At 45.4% G+C, this 26784-nt stretch overlaps 1 protein-coding gene across 3 annotated transcripts in view; it reads left to right on the top strand.

The window, feature by feature from the left end:
* LOC127469050 (uncharacterized) overlaps positions 1–26784 on the top strand; it is a 58594-nt gene that overhangs the window by 22388 nt on the left and 9422 nt on the right. For 2 of the 3 annotated variants that reach the window (XM_051782909.1, XM_051782911.1), the window contains exon 4: positions 19510–19563. In XM_051782909.1, the coding sequence (XP_051638869.1) occupies positions 19510–19563 (54 nt within the window). The remainder of the gene's footprint in view (positions 1–19509; positions 19564–26784) is intronic. The other variant, XM_051782910.1, reaches the window with a different exon arrangement.

Below are 26784 nucleotides of genomic sequence, written 5' to 3'. Positions count from 1 at the left end.
GGCATCACGTGTTTTTTAGTCAGGTAAACAATGCTAATGAGGAATGGTATGAGGCTTCATCTGGGCTCTGAAATCAAGCTATTCTTGCTTTATGATTCTTTTCCTTTCCATCATGTGCTTGCCCATGAGAATGCAGCTGAAAAATTTTTTATCAGATAGTTTTTTTGAGCAGTAGATACGTGTCACGCTTATCCCTGAACCTTTTTCCCATTCCTGCAGCTCTGTGCAGCTGACAGTTGACAAAGAATATCAGGCAAGATTAATTTGTGCCAGAAGCAAATGTGTTCTGAGATAAGAAGACACTCTGAGGGTGTGATGTGGTATGGGTAACTCAAGGGTGGATGACGAGATGCTGAGTGCTTTGCATCAAATTTTGTTTATGTCGGATGGTGATGGAACATGGGTCCCAAGAGTCATGGTGTGAAGTGGCTCTGTGTTGGGATGCTTTAGCTATTCTTAGGGTCAGACAGACCAAGACAGGTTTTGCAGGAAGGCCATTTGGTCAGTGGCATGTGGTGTCTGAATGTTTCCCTGAGTTCCAATGAATTTGGTGCCATTTGGGAAGAAAGAGGAGCAAATTTGGGAGAGACAAGTGGGTTGGAGGCAATGTGAGTGCTTTTAAGGGGTTAGGGAATGCTGTGCTTTCATGGCCTGCAAATAAATGAAGATCTCCATTATCCATGCCTTTCAGTTCAGCCTCCTGCAGCAGGGAAGGCTGCACAGGAGCAGGTTTAAAAAGTCCTGTTTCAGTTAGATGTCCAGGCATGCCTTTCTAGCTTCACAAGACAAAGTATTCTGCCTTTTTGTGTCCCAGACATGAGTTTGGACAGTCAGTGGGTGTATTTCCCACCCTGGCTGGCTGGTCAGCTGGTCACCCAGTCTCTCCCTGCTGAGGCTGAGTGAAGGCATTTCAATGCAATGCTTTTCTTCACTTCTCCAAAGGACTAGAAAATTACCTCAGAAGGCTTCTATTCTTTCCCTTAATTGGGCAGAAATACCTTGGCTTGTGCAGACACCCACATTGCTGCGGTGAATGCCCTCTCCCAGCACTGCCTTGATCATGGTCTTTGGGTAGACTTGTCCTTGCATGCAGGCCCTGCTGCCCACCACTTGCTATTTAATGAAGGCTGTGCATGTCCTAGAAAGACTGTGGCTGCTGCCACCTGTTAACTTCACCTGTTAACTGGATTTTTTGGCAACGTTGAGAGCACAAGGTTAGGGAGAGTAGGGCCATCCTTTGGCTCAAGGTAAAGTTACCAGTGGATATAAGAGTCAGCTGAGGTGTAAGGAAGTCCAGGGTGTCACAAAGACTTCTTGGAGCTGCTGAGCTCATTCCCAGGGGACTAATTGGTCTTGGCATGTTGTGTAAACTGATAGAGAGGAAGTAATGGATCCATCCTCCTGTGTTGTTCAGTGGGACTGCCTGGATCACCTTTGAAATCTACTTACAGTAGCTTGAGAAGTCAGACTGTAGCATTTACAGGGAGAGGCATTTCTTGGAGGGGAGCAGCTTTGGGGTGGTACAATGAGCAATCCAAATTGTTCTCATTTATGTGTGGGTAGGTGGCTGATATGAAAGCATTGTTTTAAAGTATAAGACAGAGGATTTGGGTATGTGAGTGTATTTCTAGTTACACTGTAAAGTCACTAGATAGGTTTCACAACTTGCTCTGAACTTTCTGCCGTGGTTTGCTTACTTTTATGAGTAGATAGAATCATAGATTCATAGAATACCCTGAATTGGAAGGGACCCACAAAGCTCATTGAAGTCCAGCTCCTGGCCCTGCAAAGGACAGCTCACACCATGGCCCTGAGCACTGTCCAAATGCTTCTTGAACTCTATCAGGCTTGATGCTGTGACCAGTTCCCTGGGGAACCTGTTCCAGTACTCAACCACCTTATGGGTGAAGAAGAACTTTTTCCTAATACCCACCTTAAACCTCACCTGACATAGCTTCATGGCATCCCCTCAGAACCTGTCACTGGTTGTCTGAGAGAAGAGATTGGTGGCTGCCCCTCTGCTTCCCTTCATGAGGAAGTTGCAGACTGCAATGAGGTCTCCCTTCAATCTCCTCTTCTCTGAACAAGCCAAGTGATTTCAACTGCTCCTTGTTTGGCTTTCCCTCTAGAGTATCAATAATGTTTTCTTACAGAAGCTTAGTACATTATTTAAAATGCATTGAGATGCTGGGATGAAAAAGGCCAGCACAGAAGAGAAGAATACATCCTGTGCTAACATTTGGATTGTTCTTTCACTCCTTTGGAAAGTGACTACTGTATGACAGGCGAGTGGAACCTCATCATGATTCGACACTGAAAGTGGCCCGGGGAATAGTGTGAGCCCTGATCTGGGCTTAGCTGTGTAATATCAAGACCATCTTTCCTTCTGCTGTGTATTTGAATACTGGCATTTTGGTTGGACTGGGCATTGGTGGAGTGATGAGCACTGAAAGCTTTCTTTGGGCTGATACTGGTTGCACAGAGGCTGCACAACAGCATTTGCCACATGTGACCAAGGACCAGTGTGTGACCCCTGATGCACTGGGGTCTGGGCTTTGGACTGTTAATGGCTCCAGGGTGAGATTTCTGTATCCTTAGCACAGCTGGGTTTTGCCCTTGCCTGTCTCTAGGACTTGAAAAATAGCTTCCAGATAGCTTCCACGTGTGAGCTCGTGAGTCCTTTTCACCTCTTGGCCTCTCCTTTGAATCCAGGCCTTCTCAGTTCCTGAGAATTGTTACCATCTGTTTGCCCATCTGAGCTTCTCTCTGTGATGAGAGGGTGCCGGAAAATCTACTACTGGTGCTGGTAGTAGTTTCATCACAGTCTCTGCCCTGGGCCTCGCTCTCTGGAGTAACTGAGCAGAGTTCAGAGGCCTGTGCTGAGTGTAATAGCTTACACCATTTCCTAAGGGGCCCAGTGCCAGAACTTGTCTCTCAAGTGTGGGAAGTTGGGTCATAGCAGTTCTTTGTTCCTGGGTGCAGTAGAGCACTTGTTGAAGCAATATAATAAAGAAACTGTTGCAGAAACTGATTGTGCCAGTACAGAATGAGAAATTCTGCTTCTGGTAACCTCCTGCAATTTTGCTTTTATTTTTCATCCCCAGAAATATGCTATAGCAGCTGTTCTTCTAACATAGAAGCCCCTGTCTATCTCACCCCTGCCAGTGTTTGGCACTGAAGTAGCCAGCAAACAAATGCTATGCCTGGCTGCTGCAAGGCAATCTGAGCATGAGAAAGTTTGGGGCTGAACATGATCGATGAGATTGTCTGTCTGGTCTACTTGCCTGCAAGGATGTAGTTCTGTGGCAGGAGGCTGTGGTATCTTAGAGATGTACCATATAAGTGGGAGATAGGGCATGGTAGAGTTGTCTTGTTCTTTGTGTCTTTGGAGGAGCTGACATGTTCCCTTCTGGTTTGATCTCTGTTATAAAGACTCTCTGGCTCAGTGCCACCCAGCTGATGTCTGGTTTGCTGATTAAGGCATTGGTAGTCTGACAGTGGTGGAGAGGGGAGGGTGGGAAGAAATTGTGCGGTCCAGGAGGTAGAGAGAGAGACTCAATAGCAAGGGAAGGCACGAGGAACCCCACCCAGCCCCAGGGAGGTGAGTATGACTGCCAGACAGCAGATACCTCTGTCTCTATGTCTCTTAAGTGTTCCCTGGATGGCTATCTAATTCATGTAAAAACATTAGGAAGTGCCCGTGTGCTGCTGCAGCTGGATGAATCGGAGTATAAGAGAGCAGCAACCCATGTAGAACTTGGCCTGGCTGCTTCTAGAAAGCATCATGATTTCTTCTTCTTTCCTGAAGGAGGCAACTGAGTTTTCACTGATGGTAAGGTTCATCTGCTGCCAGCTTGTAAATGCCAAAGGCAAGGCAGGCAGGATAATCTAGTCCTATTCCCAAACTTTCAGCATCAATTGGTGTTCCAGAGGTTAGAGCATTTTCACAGAATGGTTGAGATGGGAAAGGGCCTCTAGAAGTTATCTTGTCCAACCTCTCTGCTCAAACAGGGTCATCTGGAGTTCAGATAGCCTGTACATCACCAACTTCTCCATGAGGATCTATGTTCTCCATACAGTATTGAAACACAGAATTAATTTAAATGGAACAGGTCTGTTCCAGTTCTGCCCTGCCCCATGATATCTGTTGATACCATGTTCACCTTTCAGGTGTGCTGCTAGCAGACTTTCATTCTGATCACACATCACATGTCTCTTGGACCTCTTCCACCGTTGTGCCAGCCCTGGCACAGAGTGTGTTGGCTTGTCCATTCCTAGGGCCAAACTTCTGTTCTTTTCCCTTAATGTTTCGCCTCCTTGTTTTGCCTGAGTGCATCTTTGATTTGTATTATGTGGCTTTGTAACATGTGCAAAGGCAGCAGTTCAAGGGGGAGGTAGACAAGTGAGCTTCTGTCTGGAAATACTTACTGATCTCTTTTTTCCCTGCATATCTGGCTGTGTAACTTTGCCTTTTCCTGGAAGCTTGCATGTTGGTGAATATAGCCATTTGGACTACCCTGACAGTGTGAGCCAGTAGCTATCTGCTGAAACAACTGAAAGGTAGTTCCTCGAAGTGCTGCTGTGAATCATGTAAGAGTAGGGATTAGGTTGGTCAGGGGGATTTTTGAGCCCACAAGAGAGCTTTGTTGAGCAAAAGGAAGATGAGGGAAGGAAATTAGATGTGGCTGAAGTTTGGATATGTTGAAGACAGTAGAGATCTGTAGAATAGGAAGGTTAAGAACGGTGGAGACAGAGCAAGAGAGACTAATTTTGTTGTGTTAGGATTTGCAAAGGGACAATATTAGCACCTGGCACCAGAGGCAGTAAATGATGAACCTGAGGTTAAAGCCAAGGGCTTATCATTTAGATTGGCAGGCTTGCTGGCTACCTTCCCAACCCTGCTGTCTTTCTCTTTTTCTCAAAGCTCTTAAGCCTGGTAAGAAGGTATTAAACTAGAGCTGATTCTTTGGCTGCAGACCAGAGAGAGGAGATCAAATGGGCATATGGACACCACTGGCATGTGGCCTCGGGATGTGACTTAGAGAGAAGTCCTGAGTGGTGCTGGTGATACTATGTAGGTCTTGAACTCCTGATCTGACTCTGGGGGCTAGATAGGCATGGGAGGAGCAAACCTGGGGGGTAAATCACCTGAAAGTGGCTGCCAGAAACTCTGCATGTGAATGGACAAAGTTGGGGTTTTGACCACAGAGAATAATTCCTACTGGACTAGTAGAAGGAAAAGCCCAGTCTCCTATATCTACTGGCAGTGTTTTATGGTGGGCTGCCAGCTGGTCACAGAAAACATCACTCAGCAAAACCAAGAGCTTCAAACTGCAGCAACAACACAACTGGTTAAAATGTGGTTGAAGGTGCGGTGAATGAGAGTCACAGAGTAGGTGCCGGGTTGGATCCCCAAGGGTGGCCATTCTGCAACATATCCCTGTTCTGTCTCGTGTGTTGACTGTTGCAGGTCCTTTTCCAAGAAGGTTTTCCGAAGGATATTTTGTTTCTTGTTTTGACACAGTACAGTGCAGAAGGATAATGCTGGCATGTTCTCTTTCCCACTTCCTGAGTTCAGCCTAAGCAACCTCAAGGGCCTGGCAGATTCAAAAGTTTTGCTGCAACCTGTTTATATTTGCCAGCAACACCAGTTTGGAGATGTTGCTTGGAAGGGAAGGTCAGGACCTTCTCTACAGTGCTCTTCTCCTCTGCAATAGGGCTGGATTGTCCTCACTTCCCCCAGCCTTGGTGTGTCTGGACTAGAAAGGCTGCTTGGGTCCAGTCCCAATGTACTGTTGTGCTGGCCAGATACCTCTCCCTGCCCACTCCTCCCTCAGCATGTGGCTCATTGTGATACAAATATCTCACCCTTGCCTGGGGAGAAAAGGAGTTTGCAGGCGCTCCACCATATGCTGTCACTGCCCAAGTTGTATTTAGTGTGCAGATGAATGGATCTCTCTTCAGGCATGATAAGTTGTGACTTTTGCTTATGCTAGCAACATCTGAAAAGGAGAAAGCCTTACAGTTTAGTTCTTTGGAGGATTAGTGAAGTGGCTTGAGGAGACTGGGGAGGGTGAATGGCTGTTTAGAACCAATCTAGTTATTCCTTATATAGTCCAGAGAGCATCTGATGGTGGTGGCACTTTTCTACTTGCTTTTCTGACTTAATTATATAGGTTAAGAAACTACAATGAACAATAGAGATAGACTAGGCTTTTTTCCCCCTTTGTTTCTACCCTACCACCACTAAGCATTGAATTTCCTTAGAATTCAGCAGCCACAATATAACGGGGACTGCTGCGGCTTAAAAATCGGATGGTAAGAGACTTGTTTCAAAGCACTACAAAGGAGAGATGGTAGCAAGCAAGAGCTTGTTTTCCCTTTGCTTTTCACTGGCATTGCTTAGCCCTGTATCTGTGAAGCAGGACACCTTCCTTGCCCAGCATGGCTTGACACTGGGGCACTGGTGTCTGAAAGGTGACAAGGGTGTGCTTTACACACTGTGGTCTCCCCATGGGGCACTGCCTTGAGTGAGAAGGAAGGAGAGAGGTGGTAGTGTGGGTTTTGAAACAGCAGAAACAGGGCAGTTGTGTGATGGTGCAGATTAACTATTAATGTCAGGCATTTGTGCTCCAGTTTTGACACCACAGACAGAAAGCAAGCAGCTTGTCCCGGGTGTGTCTGAGATTTCAAAGTGCAGCAACCATTACTGTTCAATAGGCAGAAGCTGGCTGAGCTTTTAAGGCCAAGCCCGTGACTAGAGTAAACACTCTAGGAAATTCTGGTTTTGAGACAAACTTTGGCATGGTAGAATAGCCAGCCTGGCTGTCAACAACACAGCTGTCCTTGGCGTGGACTGGGGTTTAGCTCTGATTTTCTGCCTTAGCTCTGAATAGCCTCTCCATTGTTGGCTCACATGAGAACCACACTGCTGGGCTCTGCTCGCGCTTTCTTTCAGCCTGTTGATGTCAATGGGAGTTTTGGGCATTGGTCCACAGCTCATCTCACAGGAGGAGGCACTCAATAGAGGCATCTACTTCCCATGTAGATGGAGACTGAGTTAACCCAGAGCAGATTCACTTGTGAAACTCCCTGCCCTGTTCCAGGGATGTGATCCCAGGTACACACTTCTTGTTGAACTGCAATTGGTTTTGAGGAAATGATGTCTGATAAATCAGAGATGAACCCTCCTCCTCCAAGCCAAAAAACATGTAATTACATTTTTTCTAAATTCAAGATTTCAAAAACATAGGTGTCCTGGGGGCCAGAGATAAATTTTAAAAAGCACAAATGAAGGTGCTTAAGAGAAACCCTATGAAGTTTGCTGGTTTTCATTATTGAACAGTCTTTTTGGTCTCTTGTTGGACTTTGCTCATGCAAAGCAATTTCCATAGGGATGAATTTACAAAACTGAGGAACCTCTGGAGTGTTAGGAACTTAAGGTAAATAAAGTCTGCGGTCATGTCTATACTAGGGTAAACTATATTTTTAATTAAAAAATGGGCTTGTATTTTAAAATCTTAGCATAACCTTGCAAGCTATAATTTCACCTTTGATTATGGAAAAAATAGGTTGATCAGCTGTACAAAGGATAGAACCCTGAAATGCTTTACAAGCTACGTTGCAATCTTATTGTAAGCATGCTCTTTTGTACAGCATAAATAAAATCTTTTGTCTACCTGTGGAGGCTTTAGAAACTGTCTATCTTGCATATCACTTAAGAGGCTTATCAAACAGTCCTATAGGCTCTGCCATGATGGTATATGGGCATATTATGTTTAAGAAACAAGGAACAGTTTAAAAAAATTATTTTCCAAATTGCAGAGCCAGAGGATCTGTGTAGTTCCTAGTATAGGTAGAATATCCTTAAATAGAGCTAGTCAGATATCTGGTTTTCTCACTTCTGTAAACCTGTTTCTCGTTTCATTAGAGGTGATGTGGTTTGCAGTTGGGGGAAACCGCTGCAGGTCAGGGAATGCTGTCAGTTTGTTCAGGAAAGTTTGTTACTGCTACTGTTTGTTGTATGTGCAGGAAAGACAGACAAACCTCACAAAAGAACATGGTGCACCTGACTAGGTGATAAGACTGTATATTGAGCGTACCTTAATGTAAGTCTTAATCCAAGACGTGGTGCTTTGTTCAGAGCTCTGATGGAAATAGCACAGTGAGTTCATGATGTTTTCATCGTAGTACTGAATTTGGTGTGCTATCAAATCAGGCTCTTAATTAATTTTCAACTTAATATAATGTCTTGTCAGCCTCTGAAATAATACAACCAGGTCTATTAGTTTCTAATTATAGTTAGCAGAATGAGTGTAATTTTGAGCACTGGAAGTGGTACTCTTAGAAAATATTTTCTGAGCAGAAAGATTTATAGTACAACTTTTTTAGTATTCCTGTATTCTTTCATAATACACCAATGTTCTGTTCAAGCCTGACTGCTACAAGAAGTGGGAAAGGCTAATTCTTCCCATTTGCATTTTTCAGACTCTTACTATGGGCAGTTATGCTAAACAGGCTATGGACTCTCTAGAGCTGAGTGAAACGGTAAACCACAAGAAGCTGAAAAAAATCAGATTGCTATCTCATGATGTGGCTGCTGGTAGGGTTAGAGGTAGAAAGCAGCTGTAACTACTGCTGCAACTGTGAGACTTGCCTGTGTTGCTCAGTCCACTGTATAAAACTACTGAATTGAGACACTGGTTCACTTGTTTCTAGATGCAAACATTCAAATAATTTAAACACTGTCAAAACTATTCATATAAATGTGGTATAAACTTTTGCTTTATTATCAACCTTTCTCTGCACAGAGGATCTTAATGAACTTGGCCTTGAGATATTCAGATATCTCTTTTAACAAGTTAATCTGAACTTTTGTCCTTCTGCAGTGTGATGGGTGAATGGACCCTCTTGGTCCTGGGACTTGAGCATTTCATAAGCGTGAGATGGGCCAAAAGCCTGAACTGAGAGAAGGAAACACTGAAATGATTTGTGTATTAAAATTGATGCATGTGTTATGAGCACTGGCACGTGTTATACAGGCTCTGATATGGATCTTGCAAGCTATTGAGTTGAAGGTTTATTTCCATCTACTTGGAAAGTGGATCCTGACGCAGACAATGGAGTTGCATGCATGAGGTCAGCAGTTCTCCAACTAGTTCTTCACGCACAGCTTTGGGCACAGCTCTAAGGGTTGCTATGCCCTGCTAACACCTGTTCAGAAGGGCAGTGGCCTGCTTCTGGTTCTGAGCTGGTATATCACTGTCCTCGCATAGGGGAGTTTCAAAAAGTTAGCAGGAATAATGCGTATCCAGTAGTACCCATGGACAAGTAGAGATGCTGAAGCTCAATCAGCATTGAAGTGTCCAGGGAAAAGCACTGTTTGCTGAATTGGTTGTATTGTTCCTTGCACCGGGGAGAGTTCCCTGGACCATCTTTATGCCATCTCAAGCCATGTGCAGCTGTGAGGGTGTGAACAAAGGGATGTAACATGGTAGCAGGATCAGCAAGTGCTGATCACCAGCTCTGAAGGAGACCATACAGTTACTTAAAAGGAAGGACAGTGCAACAGGCAGGGCATGCTGGCTCCTCAGAAATATTTGCAAGCTATTCACATGGGTACAGGCCTAGGCCAGCCCTTCCAAAGTTGATAAGTCAAACCCCATCACAAGCTCTGAGTTCCAAGTCTCAAACACCACCCAAGGCCCTGTGTGATGTGCAGTGTTGTGCTGTGAGGCAGGTGTGGGCAGGCACTGCTGCGTGTGGGCATGGGAGAGTGCAGTCATTAGTTATGTTCTGCCTAAATGGATTAGCTCCCTGGAGTAAGAGGCCTTTATCCTGTTAGCTAGCTAGCTGCTTCAGCATGTTCCCTTGTCACTAATGTGTAAGTGAGGTTCAGTTGTGCAGGAGAACAAGTAAGTGGTTGGGTGGAGAATGTGGGAACAGTTGGGTTACATCATCATTTCTCTCTGTGTTTATTAGTGTTCTACTGCTCCCCCTTCACGGATGTCTATTTGAAGACAAAAAAGGGTCTCTCTAGTTTGTTAATTGTCTTCTGGCCTGTAATTTCTAATGTAGTATTTGTTTATTTTCATGTGCTCACGCAAACACTTGAGATTTCACAAATAGGTATAGTCATGTGAAAGGAGAAGATGCTCAAAAATGCTACAGGGCTGTGCAGACATGATATATACACGTGTGTGTCTTGGGAAGAGAAGGAGAAGTGACTCTGTGCCCTGTGTTCAGACTCTGTGGAGCCCAAGCAAGTCCCATGGTTTGGGATGTTTGCCTGTTTGTTTAATACAGGCTTGTTTTGGCTTTCTAGAGCTGTTGAGGCAGTCAGTCTGCTTTTGGCCTTTTTGAAGTTTCCTTACCATCTACTAATCCAGGTTCTCATCTGGAGATGTGACCTTATGTCTTTTCTGCATAAAATTCCATTTGTGAGTGCTCCCAGCAGCACCAGCTGAACACAAGGCAAAGGTTCCCACAGGGTAACTTGCCTTGCACTCAGCTGGAGAGGGTGGGAGGCAACTCAGTGCCACCTTTTGAGGTTTCTATTGTGAAGATCCAGGCCGCTGACAAATCCTTTTCTCATTTAGTGCAGTGGGTGTACCCTATGTTGCCCTATTTTTGAGAAGCTCCACTAAACCAACCCTCTGGCTGAAAATCTATTGAAAAGGTGCATATTCCAGATTCTCCTCAGAGAAACCCACTGATTTCCAATGGATGTTTTCTGTGATGGATTAGATAGATGTGGTATGGATTTTATACCTCCTGAAAAGTCCCTTATGCTATCTGTACTTCATGGCAGGTTTTTGGTCTGACAAACAGGCATTGAGGTCCAAGAATTTTTACTTTTAAACATTAACATCTAAAACATTCAGGTTGGCTAAAAAACCTGAAGAAATTGCCTTAAAAACTTAGACTTGAAACCATTTTGAGCTGGTTGTTTCGGCTTTTTTTTTTTCCTTTTACCTTCCACATGTACACCTATCTTTTTCTGGGGCAAACCTGTGCAAGCATGCAGTCTCTTTTGGAAACCTAGTGTTCCAGATGCTTGGCTGTTCACTTTGTGGATGATGTGCACAAGACCCTGTAGCTTTCACAGAGCATTTGGAATGTCCGGTAGTTTTTTCAGTTAACCGAGGATGGTGTCTCTGGGTTTGGAGCAGCCATCTGTGGATTCTCTTCCTCTTTGTGTCCCTGTGATGTCACAGCTGACAAAAATCTGTACCTTCCCCTGATTTTAGAAATTTTTTTTTTTCTTCTTTCCCATGGTATACAGCTGTGTGACTTTCTGAGCCCTTTCTGTATCTCCCTGCTTAAAGGGAACTCTGCTTACTCTATTGCCTGACTTGGGCTAATGTCTTAACCCCTTCTTGGTGCTCGTGGGGCCAACATTTGAACAGCAAATGGTGGAAGAGTCTGGGCTGCTTGTTTCAAGCCCCCAGCACTGCCATCTCCCATGTGCTGCAGCAGCAGTGCTGAGGGGAATGGGATAAAGCCACAGGAGGCAGTGGGCCTTCTGCCCTAGCTCTGCCTATGCCAAAAGTCCATGGGGAGGGAGGGCTTTGACCTCATGTCGGAGCCAAGACTTCAGTTAGAAGTGAGACAAACTATAGAGACATCAGATGATATGTTAGACTAGACTGGACATTCCCTGTGGACAGCTTTGGAGCCAAGGCCAGGAGTGAGGGGAAGAAACAGTCACGTTGGCAGCCCTGGCATAAAAGCCCTGTAAGCTTTCTCTCAGGAGCTGCTGCCATGCCTGCCAGCTGTGAAACTAGACCTCCCTGTCCCTTTGTACTCCTCCTCCCTTCACAGGCTCTAGTGAGCAGGAGGGGCAAGCCCAGCATTTGAACTTTGGTAACTTTGGCACGTGCAGATGAGTGATAGGGAATTAATGAATCCTGCCTGTTCTTTACATTTTTGTTACTCCACAGGTGCTGGAGTTTTTGGTCAGATCTGTTTCCTGCACAAATGGAGCTTTGCATTTTTTTCAGGCCTCAAAGAAAACTCAGTGAGGGATTTGGGATTGGCATAGAGTGAATAGATGGACCATCTGATGTACCCTGCAGATCAGCAGACTCAGACTCTGCCAGACCAGCAGGGGAAGCGGCTGCTGAGCCAGAGATGCTCCATAGAGAGTGTTCACTTCCTCCATCCCCAAATTCAAATCAAAGGGCTAGTGGTAAAAGTGCCAGGGCAAATCTGGCCTGTTTTATCTGTTCCTAGGAGGACAGGGCTTCTGTACAGATCCAGAGCATATCTGGAGACTGTATGCCACAAAGAAGACAGAGGAGCAGTAGAAAACCTGTAGTCACCTACAGACAGGCAGAGAGTCTGTTTGCTTAGACCACAGCTGTGTGAGTGGGTAGCCGTGTTTGCATTAACTGTGGCTCTAGAATATGGAGGCAGAACTTCAAAAAGCAGCCTGTAATTTGAATAATGTTATCTGCTTTCTGGGCCTTGGGACCAGTGGGAATTTGGTGCTCTGCCAGGTGGCAGACCTTGCTGTCCAGACTTTAGCTCACTCTCTTCTGTAGCGGGTGTTGACTAGGCCCAGCAGCCTGGTGCCACTCTGCAGTGTTCACCTGCAGATCACCTTTCTTGATTGGGGTGCAAGTGGCCTGTGTGTGTTTAGAGGGCAATCACTGGTCGGATTGATTTGCTATTCTGCCACTTAAGACTTATCTGTGGTTCAGGGGCATTTTGTATATGCTGTAAGCTCTCACCCATTTCACTTCAGCAGTGACAGCTGAGCCCCTCCCAATAGTGCACAACATGTGATTAATGACACCATGTTGGAGGGGTGACCACAGAAATAATTTTGTTGTGGTTTTCACGGTCCACTGCTTGAGTGTGATCCTGGGCAAGTCCCTGCAGTACGTCTTTCTTAGAAGGCCTTGTCTGGCTTTTTTTAATTATTTTTTAATTTGAATTTGTTCTCAGTGATGACTTAGTAATCAGCATTTCCTCTGTTGCCCTGTCCAGAGGCATTAAGCCATCAGTGTTTGCACTGTATGGAGGCTGTGGATTTGCGGCACTTGGTGGCAGAGATGCTGCCTGGAAAACTGAGGTTCTTATCTTGATAGAGATGGGAGCCCTTTATGACAGTGTTAAGAGACCAAATGTGTTGGTGTTTTGAAGGAGCTTCAGACAGGTTGAAAATAAATGTGGCAAAAAAAGCATTAATGACTAATTCAACTGAATGCAAACTAGAAATAACTTTCTAAAGAGTTCAGAGGCTTTTCAGGGTGTTTCACAGTATCTTTGCAGCTTACAGTGTTTGTATGCCGAGGTTTGTTTTTGTAGGAGGGGACCATTGGCCAAATCATTTGAATTGACTTGTATTTTTAAGTGCTGTGAGGCTGTTAACTTCTGTTGGAGAAGTCTGGTGATTGTGACAGATAATAATCATAATTTAAGGCTGTGGCTGAACTATAGCCTTCTGGGTGCTGTACTGCTGCAGGGGCTGGGCAGGGAACTTGTGTCTGCCTCTGGCACATGGATGCACTGGATAGCAGTCTTGCACCCTTGGGCCCAGTCAATGGGTGCTTCCCTGGCACAGGGCATCCCTGGTGGTGCAAATGCAGAGCATGCTCAGGTGACTGCTGGGAAGGCCTGGCCCTCTTGTTTCTCTGCTGATTTAAGTCCTGTGTGGCTGAGAGCCTGAGCCTGGATGGGGAGTAGTGTCAGCTGGAGTTGCTTCAGCTTAAAAGCAGTAAGGAGGAGCCTGTGACCTACTCTTTTTCTCTACTGTTTTTGTATTGCAGGGCTAAGAGGTGATGCCAATGTCCTAGCAGCACTGCTCAGAGCCCAGGAATTAAAAACCTCAGTTCAAAATCAACCTACAAAATAGCTTTTTTTTTTTTTTTTTTCCTTATTATCCTCCTAAATCTATTGGGAGAGCAGACCTGGCTTTCCCCTTGCAGAGTGCCCATCACCATGTTGGCAAAAGGACAGGAGCCATGGCCCTGCTCCCTCGTGCCCTGCCACATGGGCATGCACTGCTCTCCTGGGTGGAAGATTTCTCCAAAGCAGAGGGCGCTGGGCTGTGATATTTAAGCCTGGAGATGCCTGAAGCTGTTGAAATGGGAAGATGAAGGCATTGAGCTCTGGCTGGGGCCTTGCTGGGGTTTCATGTCTGGCTTGTGGAAACACTGCCTTTGGGGGGTAGCCAATCCTCTTCCTTTAGTTCAGCCTGTGCTGTTAAAAGGGCTCTGCTGAAATCCTCTGCTCCATTAGTGGCATGAGGCTGCTGCTGGTTTGCCTGGATGCATCTCCCTACTCCGGTGGCTCACAGCTGTGGGCCCCTGTGCTCCCTGGGCTGTCTGCCTGTGCCACGCAGTGGGGCAGAGGTGGGACTTGGTCAAGCAGAAGCCGCAGCTGCAGTGTGCTGCACAATGGCCACTTTGTGCAACACCCTGACCTCATCTGCCCACTGTGCTGCCCTGCGCCTTAACCCTCTGCACACCCCCCCTGCCCGAGCAGTGGTGGGGCAGGGAACAGGCTCTTATTGGCAGCTGTTGGGAAAGCTGTTCCTCCCGGCCCAAACCCATCTCTGAAGGTTGTTAGGAAAGGACAGGCAGGCTTCTTGCTCTCAAATGCCTTCCCAGAGAGAGAAGGGCCACAGGTCAATGCTTCCCCAGCCAGCTCATGGAGTGGCGTTGGGCTGGAGCTCACTCATGGAGTGGCGTTGGGCTGGAGTGGGCACTGCCTCTGCACCGGCATCCGCTTCACCTCCCTGTCCCAAGATGCATCTTGTTGAGGCCCCTTTAGCCCTCTGCTCAGTGGGCCATGGAGCTGCCTCACTGCCTTATATGAGGCAATTTTCTCTCTGCACATTGCATCACTGGGCATGGTTTCTCCCTTTGCATCAACCTTCTGCTGTGATTTAGAGTGCGATTTCTCCTCACACTGTAATGTTTCTTTTTTCAGTTCTTTTTTCTTTTTTTTTTTTAATAAAGCAAGGAATATCATCAGTCTTGTTTCTCTATTTTCTGTGCTAGATATTCAAGCTTGGTCTGCCTTCTTGTACCTGAACAATTGGGAAACGAGCTGGTAGAGTTAACAGCATGGAAGTAAAACAAGGGTTATGGATCTGAGGCTTTTTCTGAAAACTTGGACTGCTTAAAACTTTGTGTCCTGTCAAGAGCTTTAAGATGTCAACAACAGAAAGATGTGTCCATACCTTCAAAGTGCACCAGCCCTTCTGTGGAAGGTTCCCAGCAAACTAAAGAAAGGCAGACTTCTGGTCTGCCTGATGTTCTTCTGCAAGTCTGGTCTTTCAGTCAAGTTACAGCACAGATTTTTTTTTTTTTTAATTACATTTTGAAATCTTTCATTAAGCAAGTGAAAATCCCTGCAAAATTCTTAAGTTGTAACAAGCTGATTGTATACCAGTATGTAGCATTTGATGAAGTGTGTCATGAAATGATGAATTGTGTTGAACTGAGAGTTCCTGTGCTCTTTTGCATGACATAGACTAAACTGGTCTGAAAAAAACAGTAATAGTTAAACTGCATCCAACTCTGGACAGGCCCTTAGGTTTAAAACTATGACCAGATAATAAAATGAAATAATAACAATTAAAAAAAAACTCAAAACACTAATGGACAAAAGAGTTGTTGCTTTGTCCTGTGGAGGTAGTGAAAAGGAAACAATTCTAAAATGAGAAATGTATGTATAAAAAGCAGTTCTGTCAGAGACCAGCAGGAGAGACTTTTTAATTGAAATGGGGATGCTGTGTCTTTTTCTTCTGCCTGCAGAAAAGGAAATGGAAGAACGGGTTTTGGAAAACATACCCTATGGTTTAATCTCAGCTCTGCTACTAATATTCTCCATGACCTTTGATTTATCTCTGCTCTTTTCTTTGTCATAACTCCCAGAAAATAACTGGAGGAAATAAAACTGCACTTTCACATTGGTCTATAGTTAGGAATGATCCCAGGGTTACTAAACTGAACATGTCACCTTTCTTGTAGGCCATTCCCCCTGCTTTAGGCTACTGCAAGTCATGTAGCCAAATAAATGTTATTTCAGCTCTGCCTTGTATCTATGTAAATAGGAGTTAATGAGTTGCTGCATCTCATGGCTGGCTTGTGACGTGGAGGTCTCCAGAGAGAGGATGAGGAGAGGCTGCTGTGGAAAGTCCCTGGCTGTTGCTAAGCAGCACTGCATTTTAGCTTCCCTGTCCAAAAGTCTGCCCTCAGGTTTGGCAAGGAAAGGGAAAACTGAGGGATGGAAAACCATTGAAAGATACTTGACTTACTTTTTGTAAAGTGTGACTTTACTATGCTGGGTGCAGAAAGCATGTGGCTGCAAGTGAGGTAGAAGCAATTTGATTAAATAGAATAACATTTGATAACTGGCCTTCTATGTATTCATTCTCAGCTGCAGGATCATGTGGCTAGCTTACTCTTTCTCTCCCTTCCTCTGTTTTGTATCTTATTGTGGTCTTGGACCTGGAAGCTGCAAGAGTACAGCACAAGGGGTCTTACTTTCCTTTCAACCTAAGTGGAAATAGGAGAAACCAGCAGTTCCAGAGATCTTCCTGTACTGAGATTTATGCTCCAGTTTAACAGCCTGTGGATGAGGGAATGTCCTGTTTTCATTTTACTACTAAGTCCATCAAGAGGAACACCAGGAACAAAGATGAAACAGTTATGTAGGGCATCCTGCTCTTGCTGCACAATACAACCTCTGCAAAGTGCAGCAACAGTGTGAATAGTGGTAAGATCCTCATGTAATTAAAGCTTATCACAACAGCATCACTAAAGGAGCACTTCTGTTTGCTACCAGAAGTGTAGGACTTGTGATACAGCTGAGCACTTGAATTCCTCTTGGAGGAGTCTGGCTGGTTGTCCATCTGCCTACAGGCTAGTTCAAACTTTTCAGTCAGTCTTTGTCGTCATCCTGTAATTTCTGTCTCTGTTGGTCCTCCTATACATTTTAATAGAAAGCCAGGATAGGTAAATATCTTGCTGCCTCTGCTGATTTATAGTTGGGAAATAATGTCTTTTATTGCACCCTGATGGAGTCATTGAGGGACCTCTGGGTGTGACTGTGCCAGGCATTTCACCGTAGTGGAAGGTGTTGTACTTGCTCCCTGGCCAACAGAATTCTGTTTGTCCCTTTTCAGCAGAGGATCCAGTGGTGCTACTGAGGCACTGAGTAATTTGGTGTCACAGCCTCTCTTCATCCTTGGGAGTTCAGCCAAGTACTACTCTAAAGCTCAGGTTTACAGCAACCTAGAGAAGCTGAAGGTCTCACCCAAAGTCATGCAACTTGTAGTCAAATATGTTGCAGCAGGTGGTGTTCTGCTGTAAGTGTTCTTCCCCTGAAGGCTGGGGCTCAGAATCGAGAGTCCTGATTCTCTCTTTCATTGCTCAACCTGACTGTATCTCGCACATTTTATCCCACCAGTGGTCTTGTGGCTTTGAGTTGCTTAGTCTATTCTTCTCATCCCCACCAGCCAACATTTCACAGCAACTGGAAGAAAACCTTAAGGAGAACCCAAAACTTTGCAAGACCTCACAACTCTTCACTTTGCCATTCCCTAAACCCAGGGGTTTGTCAGCGCTACCACATTCTCCTTCCTTGTCGGTCTTTTTCACTGTGTTGTTGTGAGGGCCTTAAGAATGGCAGTGACCTCAAAGTAAATACAATAGCTGCCTTGCAGCCTGGCTGGGAACCGAGTCCTGTGATGTTTTTTAGGAATTCCCTGGGAATTACTGGTTTACTCAGACAGCCAAGGCTCAGGTTAGTTTAGCTCAGCTATTCTGGTTGTCTCCTTCTACCTGTTTTGTGCAAACACCTGTTGGGTCCTTTTAGGTTAGAAAACTTGGTGCTGTGCTGCTAGGTCAGACCTGGGAGCAGAGCCATCAGGCACAGCTACTGTTGAGCCCTTTGAATAACTGAGACAGCATTAGGATTCACCTGCTAAAGGATTAAGAGAAAAAGCTCAAAATCCTTGCAGCACCTCCCTTCTTCACCATGCATGCTTGGACAGTGAAATACACTGTTCTTGAGCCCCAAACTGTGCATGTGAAAGTTTCAAAGTGGGCTGTGAGTGTGCTGAGTTCTGGATTTTAGATCAAAGAAGCTAATGTGTGTAGAAATGCTGGGTGGGTCTCCAGCTCCGTATCTTAAGTTCTGGGCAGTTATGTGGGCTGGAGTTGCAAAGATGTGCTTATGGGATGTAGAGTGGCAGATGGTGGTGGAGGAATGGGACTTCTTACCACCTCCCACTAGTAGTTTTGGCTGGAAAAATAACAAATACTTCTACCTGAGTGCTGTCTTCAGTTTTGGGTTGGTGGCTTTTTTTCTGAATTTTTTAGGGGTTTTTTTTGGCATATTTTGTATTTTTTAAGCTTTTTGAGTTTCCAAGGCTCACTCTACTGTGTTGTTCTTATCTTGACTTGTACTGGAAAAAGTAAGAAGACAAATAAAAAGTAATATTGATAAAATGATGGGATGACTTTCTACATGTCTTTTGTGTTAAGAATTTCATCTGAAAAACACTTTGATTGCTTTGTGAAAACATGTGAATGTGGTGAGTGTTTTCCTGCACTTCACACAGCTTTCCAACTGAAGAAGGGTAGAAAATGGGAGCTAGGAAAATCTAGTATTTTTTTCAAAATCTGATGGAGAAGTTTCTTCCTGACATGTCTCTGTCATCAGGTTTTTCACTATGAAAAAATGTAACTGAAGTATTTTTTTAGTGGAAAAACTGTTCTCTCTTGAAGCCTTGTTTTTCCACTTGGGAGGGTTTTTTTGACCTTTTTTTTTTTTTTGGGGGAAAGAATAATTTTGTTCACTTACAACCTTTCAAAGCACTGTCTCAGAACTGGGATAGAACTGAAACTCACCTGTTTATTTCTCCAGTTACACAGAATAATTGCTGGTTCAAGTATATCCTGTTTGCTAAGTTGTGCAGTTCTTCTTAAGACAACTTTAATGGCTCTTCCAATATGTGGCAAAGGGATTTAGGACTGCAGGCAGGTACTTTTACCTTGGATTTTTAAATTCTAAATAAATAAGCATAATGAAAATAATTCTTAAAGAATGGGAACGTCCACATTTACATGAAAGAGCCTTTTTTTTCCTTCATAAAGGAAGATAAATTCACCTGCTTCAGGGCGAAGTCTAACCACTAATTGACAGAAATTAGGAAGAAACTTCCTTTTAGGCAGTTGTTCCATCCCTTTCTCTGTGAAGTTTCTTGTATGTTCTTTCAAAACCTAGGGTATTAGCCACTGCCAAAGGACTCTGTGCATTGACCACTGTCAGGGGACTTTGTGCAGGCTGCTTGAGGCAGTCTCAGATTAGGAGATGGCCAGATTACTTGGTGGCCACCTTAGGCAAATTGTAATCTTTCGTACCTCACCTAACCATTCATCCATCTTGTTTTAATTAAATGTTGATGAAAAGAGACTCCCTACAGCCTCCCTCTTTCTGTTCCCTCATGATACTTCTACTAATCCCTGGATTCTATTTCTCTTTCAGAAGATGCTGCTCAAGAAGAATTGTGGAGCGAAGACTAGAGTAATTAAAATTCATGTAAGTTGCCCTTTTCTAGTGCAGTTCTTTCATCTTTCCACATATGTCTAAATGTGGCAATCCTCGTTGAACACTGGGGTTCAAAAGATGATTCCTGGAGATTTCCTGTGGCTTGATAACAAAAGCTGCATAACAAAAATTGCTAGTCTGGAGTACAGGATGTAGTTGAAATTTAGGTTAGGTGCTGACAAGGCTAATAATACATTGTCTTTTCCATTTTGGAGACTGAGGTTTCAAAGCTTCCTTGGAGTGAAAGTCTACATCCCATGCTATGAACTCATACAGCATAGCTGTCTTATAGGGTGTCATTTGGATGCTTCTTGACCAAGTGCTGATCTGAGGTGCAAGTGGTGTTTGGTAGGGGTGAGAGGTACTGACAGATAGCTGTGGAAAAGGGACTATTCCTGCATGGTGCACTGGTGTTTGCAGAACTCTATGGCATGTGGGACAGGGTGATGGCAGATGAGAACTACGTTGCTTGGATGGCTTTGTAGCTGGGATGACACTGCAGTGTCCGAGCATCTCATGTTTGAGAGCACACGTCTCTCAGGTCTAGGTTTGCTCAAGTCTCCTCCTTTTAGTTTTTGCTGCCTGCACTTCTGAGTCTTTTGTCTTTAGCAGCCCATTACCTGACTCTTCAGCCAACTCCTACCTCCTTTGTGGGTATATTGGCTTTCTTTGGTCAGTGCTGTATGGTGCTGTGGGAGAGGTGTCCTGGACTGGATCAAAAACAGTGTGATGAGCAAGTCAAGGGAGGTGATTCTCCCCCTCTGCTCTGTTCTTGTGAGACCCCATCTGGATTGCTGCATCAAGCTTTTTAGCCCCCAATACAAGAAAGACATGGACCTTTTGGAACGAGTCCAGAGGAGGACCATCAAGATGATCAGAGGGCTGGAGCACCTCTGCTGTGAAAACAGGCTGAGAGAGTTGAGGTTGTTCAGCCTAGAGAAAAGAAGGCTCTGTGGAGATCTTATAGCAGCCTTCCAGTACCTAAAGGATGCTACAAGAGAGCTGGAGAGGGACTTTTTACGAGGGCATGTAGTAATAGGACAAGGGGGAATGGCTTTAAACTGAAGGAGGGTAGGTTTAGTTTAGATGTTAGGAAGAAATTCTTTACTATGAGAGTGGTGAGGCACTGGAACAGGTTGCCAAGAGAAGGTGTGGATGCTCTATCCCTGGAAGTGTTCAAGGCCAGGTCAGATGATTGCTCTGAGCAACCTGGTCCTGTGGAAGGTGTCCCTGTCCACAGCAGGGGGGTTGGAACTGGATGATCTTTAAGGTTCCTTTGAACCCAAACCATTCTCTGATTCTGTGTGTGCGTGACCTTGCACATGGCAGCCAAAGCAGGTGTACCTCAGTCTACTGAGCCCCATATGATCCTCCACATATTTGTGATACACAGATCAAAACAGGTCAAGGTGAAGAAAACAAATATCCTTTGTGAGGAAGATGCTACTTTCACTGCAGTAATTTATAACCTTGCAAGAGGGATGAATGACAGACCAGGATCTTTCAGGGTTTACACCTTGCCCAGCAGGAAATAAGACTGGTGCCTTTGTATACCCAGAAGTACTGCAGTTTATAAGCATGCTATTGGGTGCCCTTGCCCGTCACTGTTCTGGGAGTGAATTTAGTGTCTGAAGGGATAAGGAGTAGGTAGGACTGGCTAAAGCCTTGTGCAGAAATACCTGGGTGGTATTTCTCTGACTCCTCCTATGCTTTCTGCCAGGGCACTTCAGTCCTGTCTTCCAGCAGCCTCACAGCAGCAGTTCCACAGTGACCCGATACTTCTTATTGCTCCATTAATCCTGATCTATTTTGTTCTCTCATGTGCTCCTGCTTGGATTGTTTTCAATGTAGCTGTGTCCTACTGTGCTTCACGAGCTCTCCCAGGACTGTGCCTGTCCTTCAGACCTACTGGCTGTCTAATCCTGCTGCAATGTTTTAGCACAACTTGTTTATCACCTTCCTTTATGCCTGCCCCATGTGCTTTCGTTGCTTTTTTTTGGGTGTCCCCTGGACACCCAGAAATTTCCAGTGGTGCTTGAGGTTTCAGTGATGTCTCAGTTGGGTGGTTTCCTCTGACACTTTAAACTGTTATTGTGGTTTACTCTTGTGCCCCTGGAGAATCTGAGAGGACAATTATCTCTTTGCTCCCTAAGCCTATGTCAGCTTGCACTATAATAAACAGCAGAAACAGAGAGCACACTATTCTGATAGATGGTACAAAATCCACTCCCTTCTGGCCACCCTCTCCACTGGGAGACTGCATCTCTACCTGAGGCACTTGTGGTTTCCCTGACAATAGCATATGACACTTCACAGTCTCTTACTGATCTGTTACGGTGGCAGAGCCGTTAGGTAAAGGTGCATTTTTGCTTCTATTTTTCAAGTGATTGAGAATGCCCACTTTTTTGTACCTAGCTGAGAGAGGAGGCAGCAGGTCCCTGACAGAATACCTTGCTGAGGTGCCTCAGCTCTAGAAGCAGTTGAGAGAGGTCAATACCTCTGGAGGACAATGCTGTGCTCTCGTCATATAAAGGGAAACCTTAATCCAGCCAGCAAGACATGTTTGGCACAGTATTCCTTCTCAGTGTTGCCCAGCAGCAGAACAAGAAGTAACAGGCACAAATTGAAATGCAGGATGTTCAGGCTGCCCAGAGAAACTGTGGAATCTCTGTCCATGGAGATAGTCAAAGTGTGCCAGGATGTAGTCTTGGGCAACAAGCTTCTGCTGACCCTGCTCAGAGGAGGGGGGTTGAACTCAGCTATCTCTAGAGGTGCCTGCCAACCTCAGCCATTCTGTGATTTCTGGCTCTGGCTCAACATTCAGTAATGGAGTCAGAGCACACTAGGGACCTAAGTTCACTTGGAAGGGCTATTCTGAGGCCCTAGTGAATGTGGCCTTTTGCAAAGAGTGATAGCAGGAAGCGAGGTGAGAGGCTTGGTTCTCTCTTGCTGAGGGTCTGGTGACACAGGTTCAGTGTTGGAACTTGGCCATTGTGGTGAGGGTAGAAGAAATGAAGACAGATTTCTCTTAGCAAATGGGTTGATGAGCTGTTACAGGAAGAACCAGGCAACTGTCTGCGTGTCTGAGCAGGAAACATCACCATGTGAACCAGTTTGCTTGTGTCACTGTAGCCCTGAGGAGCCCTAATGCACAAGCGCTCCTGTTTCAACCCAGGTAAAAAGCCTCTTTCTGAACTGTGGTACAGCTGGATGGAGATGTAGTGAGTGAACTGATCTGAGGAGCAGGCAGGTTACCTAATGGCCTGTGCCAAGGGTTTGGAACAAGGATCCTTGCTTTCTCTCTCCAGTCCTCCTGCTGCTGACAGAGAAAGGATTGCGTGAGGATGATGATGACAGTGACCTTCTAGTAACATCAGTGAAGCATTTTCATCCTATTCTTGCTGATATCAGTGTCTCATGTGGTTGTGAGATACTATGTGCTTATAAAAATGCCCTCCTCCTGGTGATACTTTGGTTCTCTTGGCATCTTGGGGCTTTGCTGGCATGTCCCGATGCAAGGTGTTGTGCTCTTATGCATCATCACAGCTATGCTCTTCCTCCCACTTCTGCTGGAAGTCTCCCATGGGAAGGTGAGATGAAGGGGCAGTGTCTTTGCCCTCTGGCATGGAAAAACAGCCCTTGGAAATATTCGTGGTCCTTGAGAGTTTTTCTTAAGCAGGTGACCTAGGTTGGGTTTTGCTGCTGTTTTAACATTAAGGTATCACTTTGCTGTTGTTTCCTGTAAATAAGTTTCCCATGGGCCACCTCAGGTTGTGATCAGCTGCAGCTTTTCCACTCACTCAGCGGTTCCTAAACAGGATGATGGGACAGTAATGTGACAAATCGAAGAACCTAGACTGATTAAGGCAGAAAAATTAATAACCTTTTCCAATGTGCAGCAGCTCAGCTATGTTTTCAGGAATAATAGCAGATGTGAGAGGTGAAAAGCAAATTATATTAAAAAAAATCTTGCCTTCTGTTCCCACCCAGTAAAGGATAATGGAACAAGAGAATCAGCCCCTGCAGGCAGGTGAGCAGAGATAAATTAGAGGTGACAGTGTGTATATGAAGTATGAGTTTGTACATAATAGATACATGTAGCATACACACATCAGGGCAAAGTGAGGGGTAGGTGTTTCACAGTGAGGTGGGCAATGTGTGTGTGCAGACCTGGTCACTGGTGCCCCAAAGTGTCAGCCAGCGTAATGTCTGTAGCTGGAAGCAAGGCCCTGACAGTGGGTGAGGGGTACACATGTGTGGGGGTATTTTAGCATTCAGAGCATGTTTGTGTGGTGAGTTGGGTGTTGCACGGAGACATTTCTCTAGCACTGGAAGGAGGATGACTGTATGCACCTCTGCCTCTGCCCTGGACCAGGCTTGGTCAGCTCTGAGTACAGACACTCTGGAAGACAGGTCTAAGCAATATCACAAGTCTTCAGTTCTCCAAGCCCTCTCGAGATGAGGCTTACAAGTCTTTCATTTATTCCTATTCTTGTTCTTCCTTCACAAACTCCTACATGCAATCTCTGAATGGGATTAGCAGAGCTGAGTTTATCTTAACAACAGTAGGTGGGTAGAAGACACAACTGGTAAGCCCCTGGGTATCTCAAGAGATCTTGTTGGGGCTGGCAGAGAGGAAGTAAGGATTTCAAGGCCAATCTGATAACCTGGCTGATGAGAGAGATGTTTTCTGCTATGTAAAAATAAGAATTTTAAATCAGAACATAAACCTCTTGTGCTCTTGCCTTGATCTTATCAGTGTTGAGAACGCCCTCTGCTTGGACAGGGGCCAGATCCCTTGAATGACTTCCCTGTCTCTTATCTCTTACATCTGCATCCTAAAGGGCCACTGAGAAACATGCTGGCTTTTCTTCTCCTAAAACAAGGGACCTTTTCAGCTTGGAGCTAAGCAGGAGATACACTGGCCTGAGCCTTCTAGGCAGATGCCTGAGCTATACACAAATGCAAGGCATACTAGGTGACAGAGCAGTATTGGTGCAAGCCTGCAGTTCTGGCCGCACAGCATGAAGTAATGATTTCTAAAAATCTGAAGAGAGTGTGTGTATCCATACATATATACACACATATATACATATATGTTGCCCCTTCTATCATAGGCCTGCAAGCGTTTAGCTCTGGATGCACACCAGAGGCAGATGGATATCATGATTGCAATTTCAGAGTGAGTTACGCTGAGAAATCAGCAGAAAGTGTCACTCGCCTGAAGAGAGGTAGAGTGAGGAGAACTCCAAACCATGTTCCTAGAGTTGTATCCTTATTCATACCATACCATACCATGCCATGAATATAAACAGCTCTGACATCTTAGGCAGCAGAAATCCCAAACTGCAGGGTTTGTCAAATGCTCATGATCGTTTTTAGTATGGGACTGAGTGCCTAAACCTGAGCCTGCCCTTTAGAATCAACAAGAGAGACTCACCTCTCTGGTCAGTTGCATCCTTGGGTTACTTGCTGGGCAGAAGCCCCTTATGGAGATTTTTGGCGTTCTAGATGGGCTCTTGGCTCCAGTTGATAGGCTGCTGAGCAAAATGGAGAAGGTCCTCTGCTAAGTGACAGCATGGATATCCCTTTGCTTATCCAGTGCTCCTCCCAACTCAGCCAGTGAGCTGCCTGCTGAAGGTCTCTGCAGTGATAGATGGTCCTGGAGAAGGCCAGCCCTTGTTCTGAATAATTCCTGACAAAAGACTTTATCCAGAGTTTCCTCAGTGTGGGGAAGGATCCAGTGTAGCCAAGGGGAGAATGTCTCTGTCTGTTAAAAACTATTCCAAACATTTGGCTCTGGACATTATTTAGCATTGCTTTTACTGGATTTCATGGCAGAGGCTGCTCCTGACACAGTCCTGTGTGTCAGTGGTGGCTATGGCTAGTGGCACCGTTTTTCAAGGGGCTGGAAAGTGGCAAGGTATGTTTCACAGAGAAGGGGTCAGATTTAATGCCTTTTGGGTCACACCTGAGTGATGGAGTAGAGAGAGAGATGTAGGGGATGGCACAGGGTCACCAAGAGCCACTGTTTTCTGTCAGAGCTTCAAATACAAGATGACAGATTAGGCAGTTCTTTTACCACTGCATCCAGGCCTGCTGCAGTTGCTCCCTGCTTCCTTTTGTTCGCGTGGCTGTGGGAACCTGGCACCTGTTGCCTCTCCCAGTCCCCAGAGCTGTAATCCTCTTTTCCCACACACCTCTCCCATAATACACCCACTTCCTGTGTTCGGCTTCCACAGCTGAGGTGGTTTGTCCAGAGGCGAGCGCACTATGTCAGCATGTGTTCGCAGCCTGCTCATGCCAAGCTAATTAATACTCACTTTGCAGTTTTAATTTGGGTACCCTTTAAGTTGAAAGCAGTGTGCTGTTCTACGCCAGCCTGCCTGGCTGGAGGGAATCTGCTTACCCTGGCCTTATGCAACCTGGAAGCTGCACACGCTCAAGAAGACACCATGTGCAGGCTCTGGGAGGAGCACAGTACCTGGGGTTCCTGGCTCCAAGGGAGAAGGACTGTAAGGCAGCTGGCTGTCATCTGTCTGAAGAAAGCATGTTCCTGCTACAGAGCAAGAGTTGGAAAGGGGAAGGTGGGGAGGAAGGAGAGGGCAAGGTAGTGTCACTTGAGCGCAGACCAAAACTGCTAAGGGCTCCAATGCAGATGCAGTTGAGAGATTTAGGGCCAGATCATGCCTTGCCTGTGTTTGTTTGGAGCTACTCTTACGCTTGCCTCTCCTCCTGATCAGGCACACACAGACCCTGTGGTATGGGCAGGAACTGCTGCAGGTATGCAGGAAGCACAGGCCATTTCTTAACAGAAGGAGAAAAAGTCGGGGCAAGACACAGCTCACTAGTAGGTAAATGGGGGTTCATTCACTTGTTCCTAAGAGGTTTGTGTTGCCTTCAGAGCATGATCTTCACTGGGATCCAGGAGCTTTGTGTGCTGCAGCTTGGCCAGGGAGCACCAACAGCCTGCCCCTCTGAATGACCCATCTGTCCCTTTTATTTGTGCAGCCTCTTTCCTTCAGGTTGTCAGGCAGGCAAAATCAAAGCTTGCAGTCAACTTTCTCAAAGACATATCTAAAGATGTGTGAGAGAGAGGAGAAGAAAGGCTTATCACGCTGGTGCCAGCAAGGATCCATAGCTGAAACTGGCCTGTTTCTGCTTTTGGGCAAGTGACCAGCAAGCATCTGGTGGGCTCTTTGAAGTATGTTC

This window comes from Manacus candei, unplaced genomic scaffold (genome assembly GCF_025592945.1).
Source record: "Manacus candei isolate 608988 ecotype Guabito, Panama unplaced genomic scaffold, ASM2559294v1 h1tg000017l, whole genome shotgun sequence".
NCBI classification, from domain to species: Eukaryota; Metazoa; Chordata; class Aves; order Passeriformes; family Pipridae; genus Manacus; species Manacus candei.
This window is presented reverse-complemented; position numbering and strand designations above follow the sequence as displayed.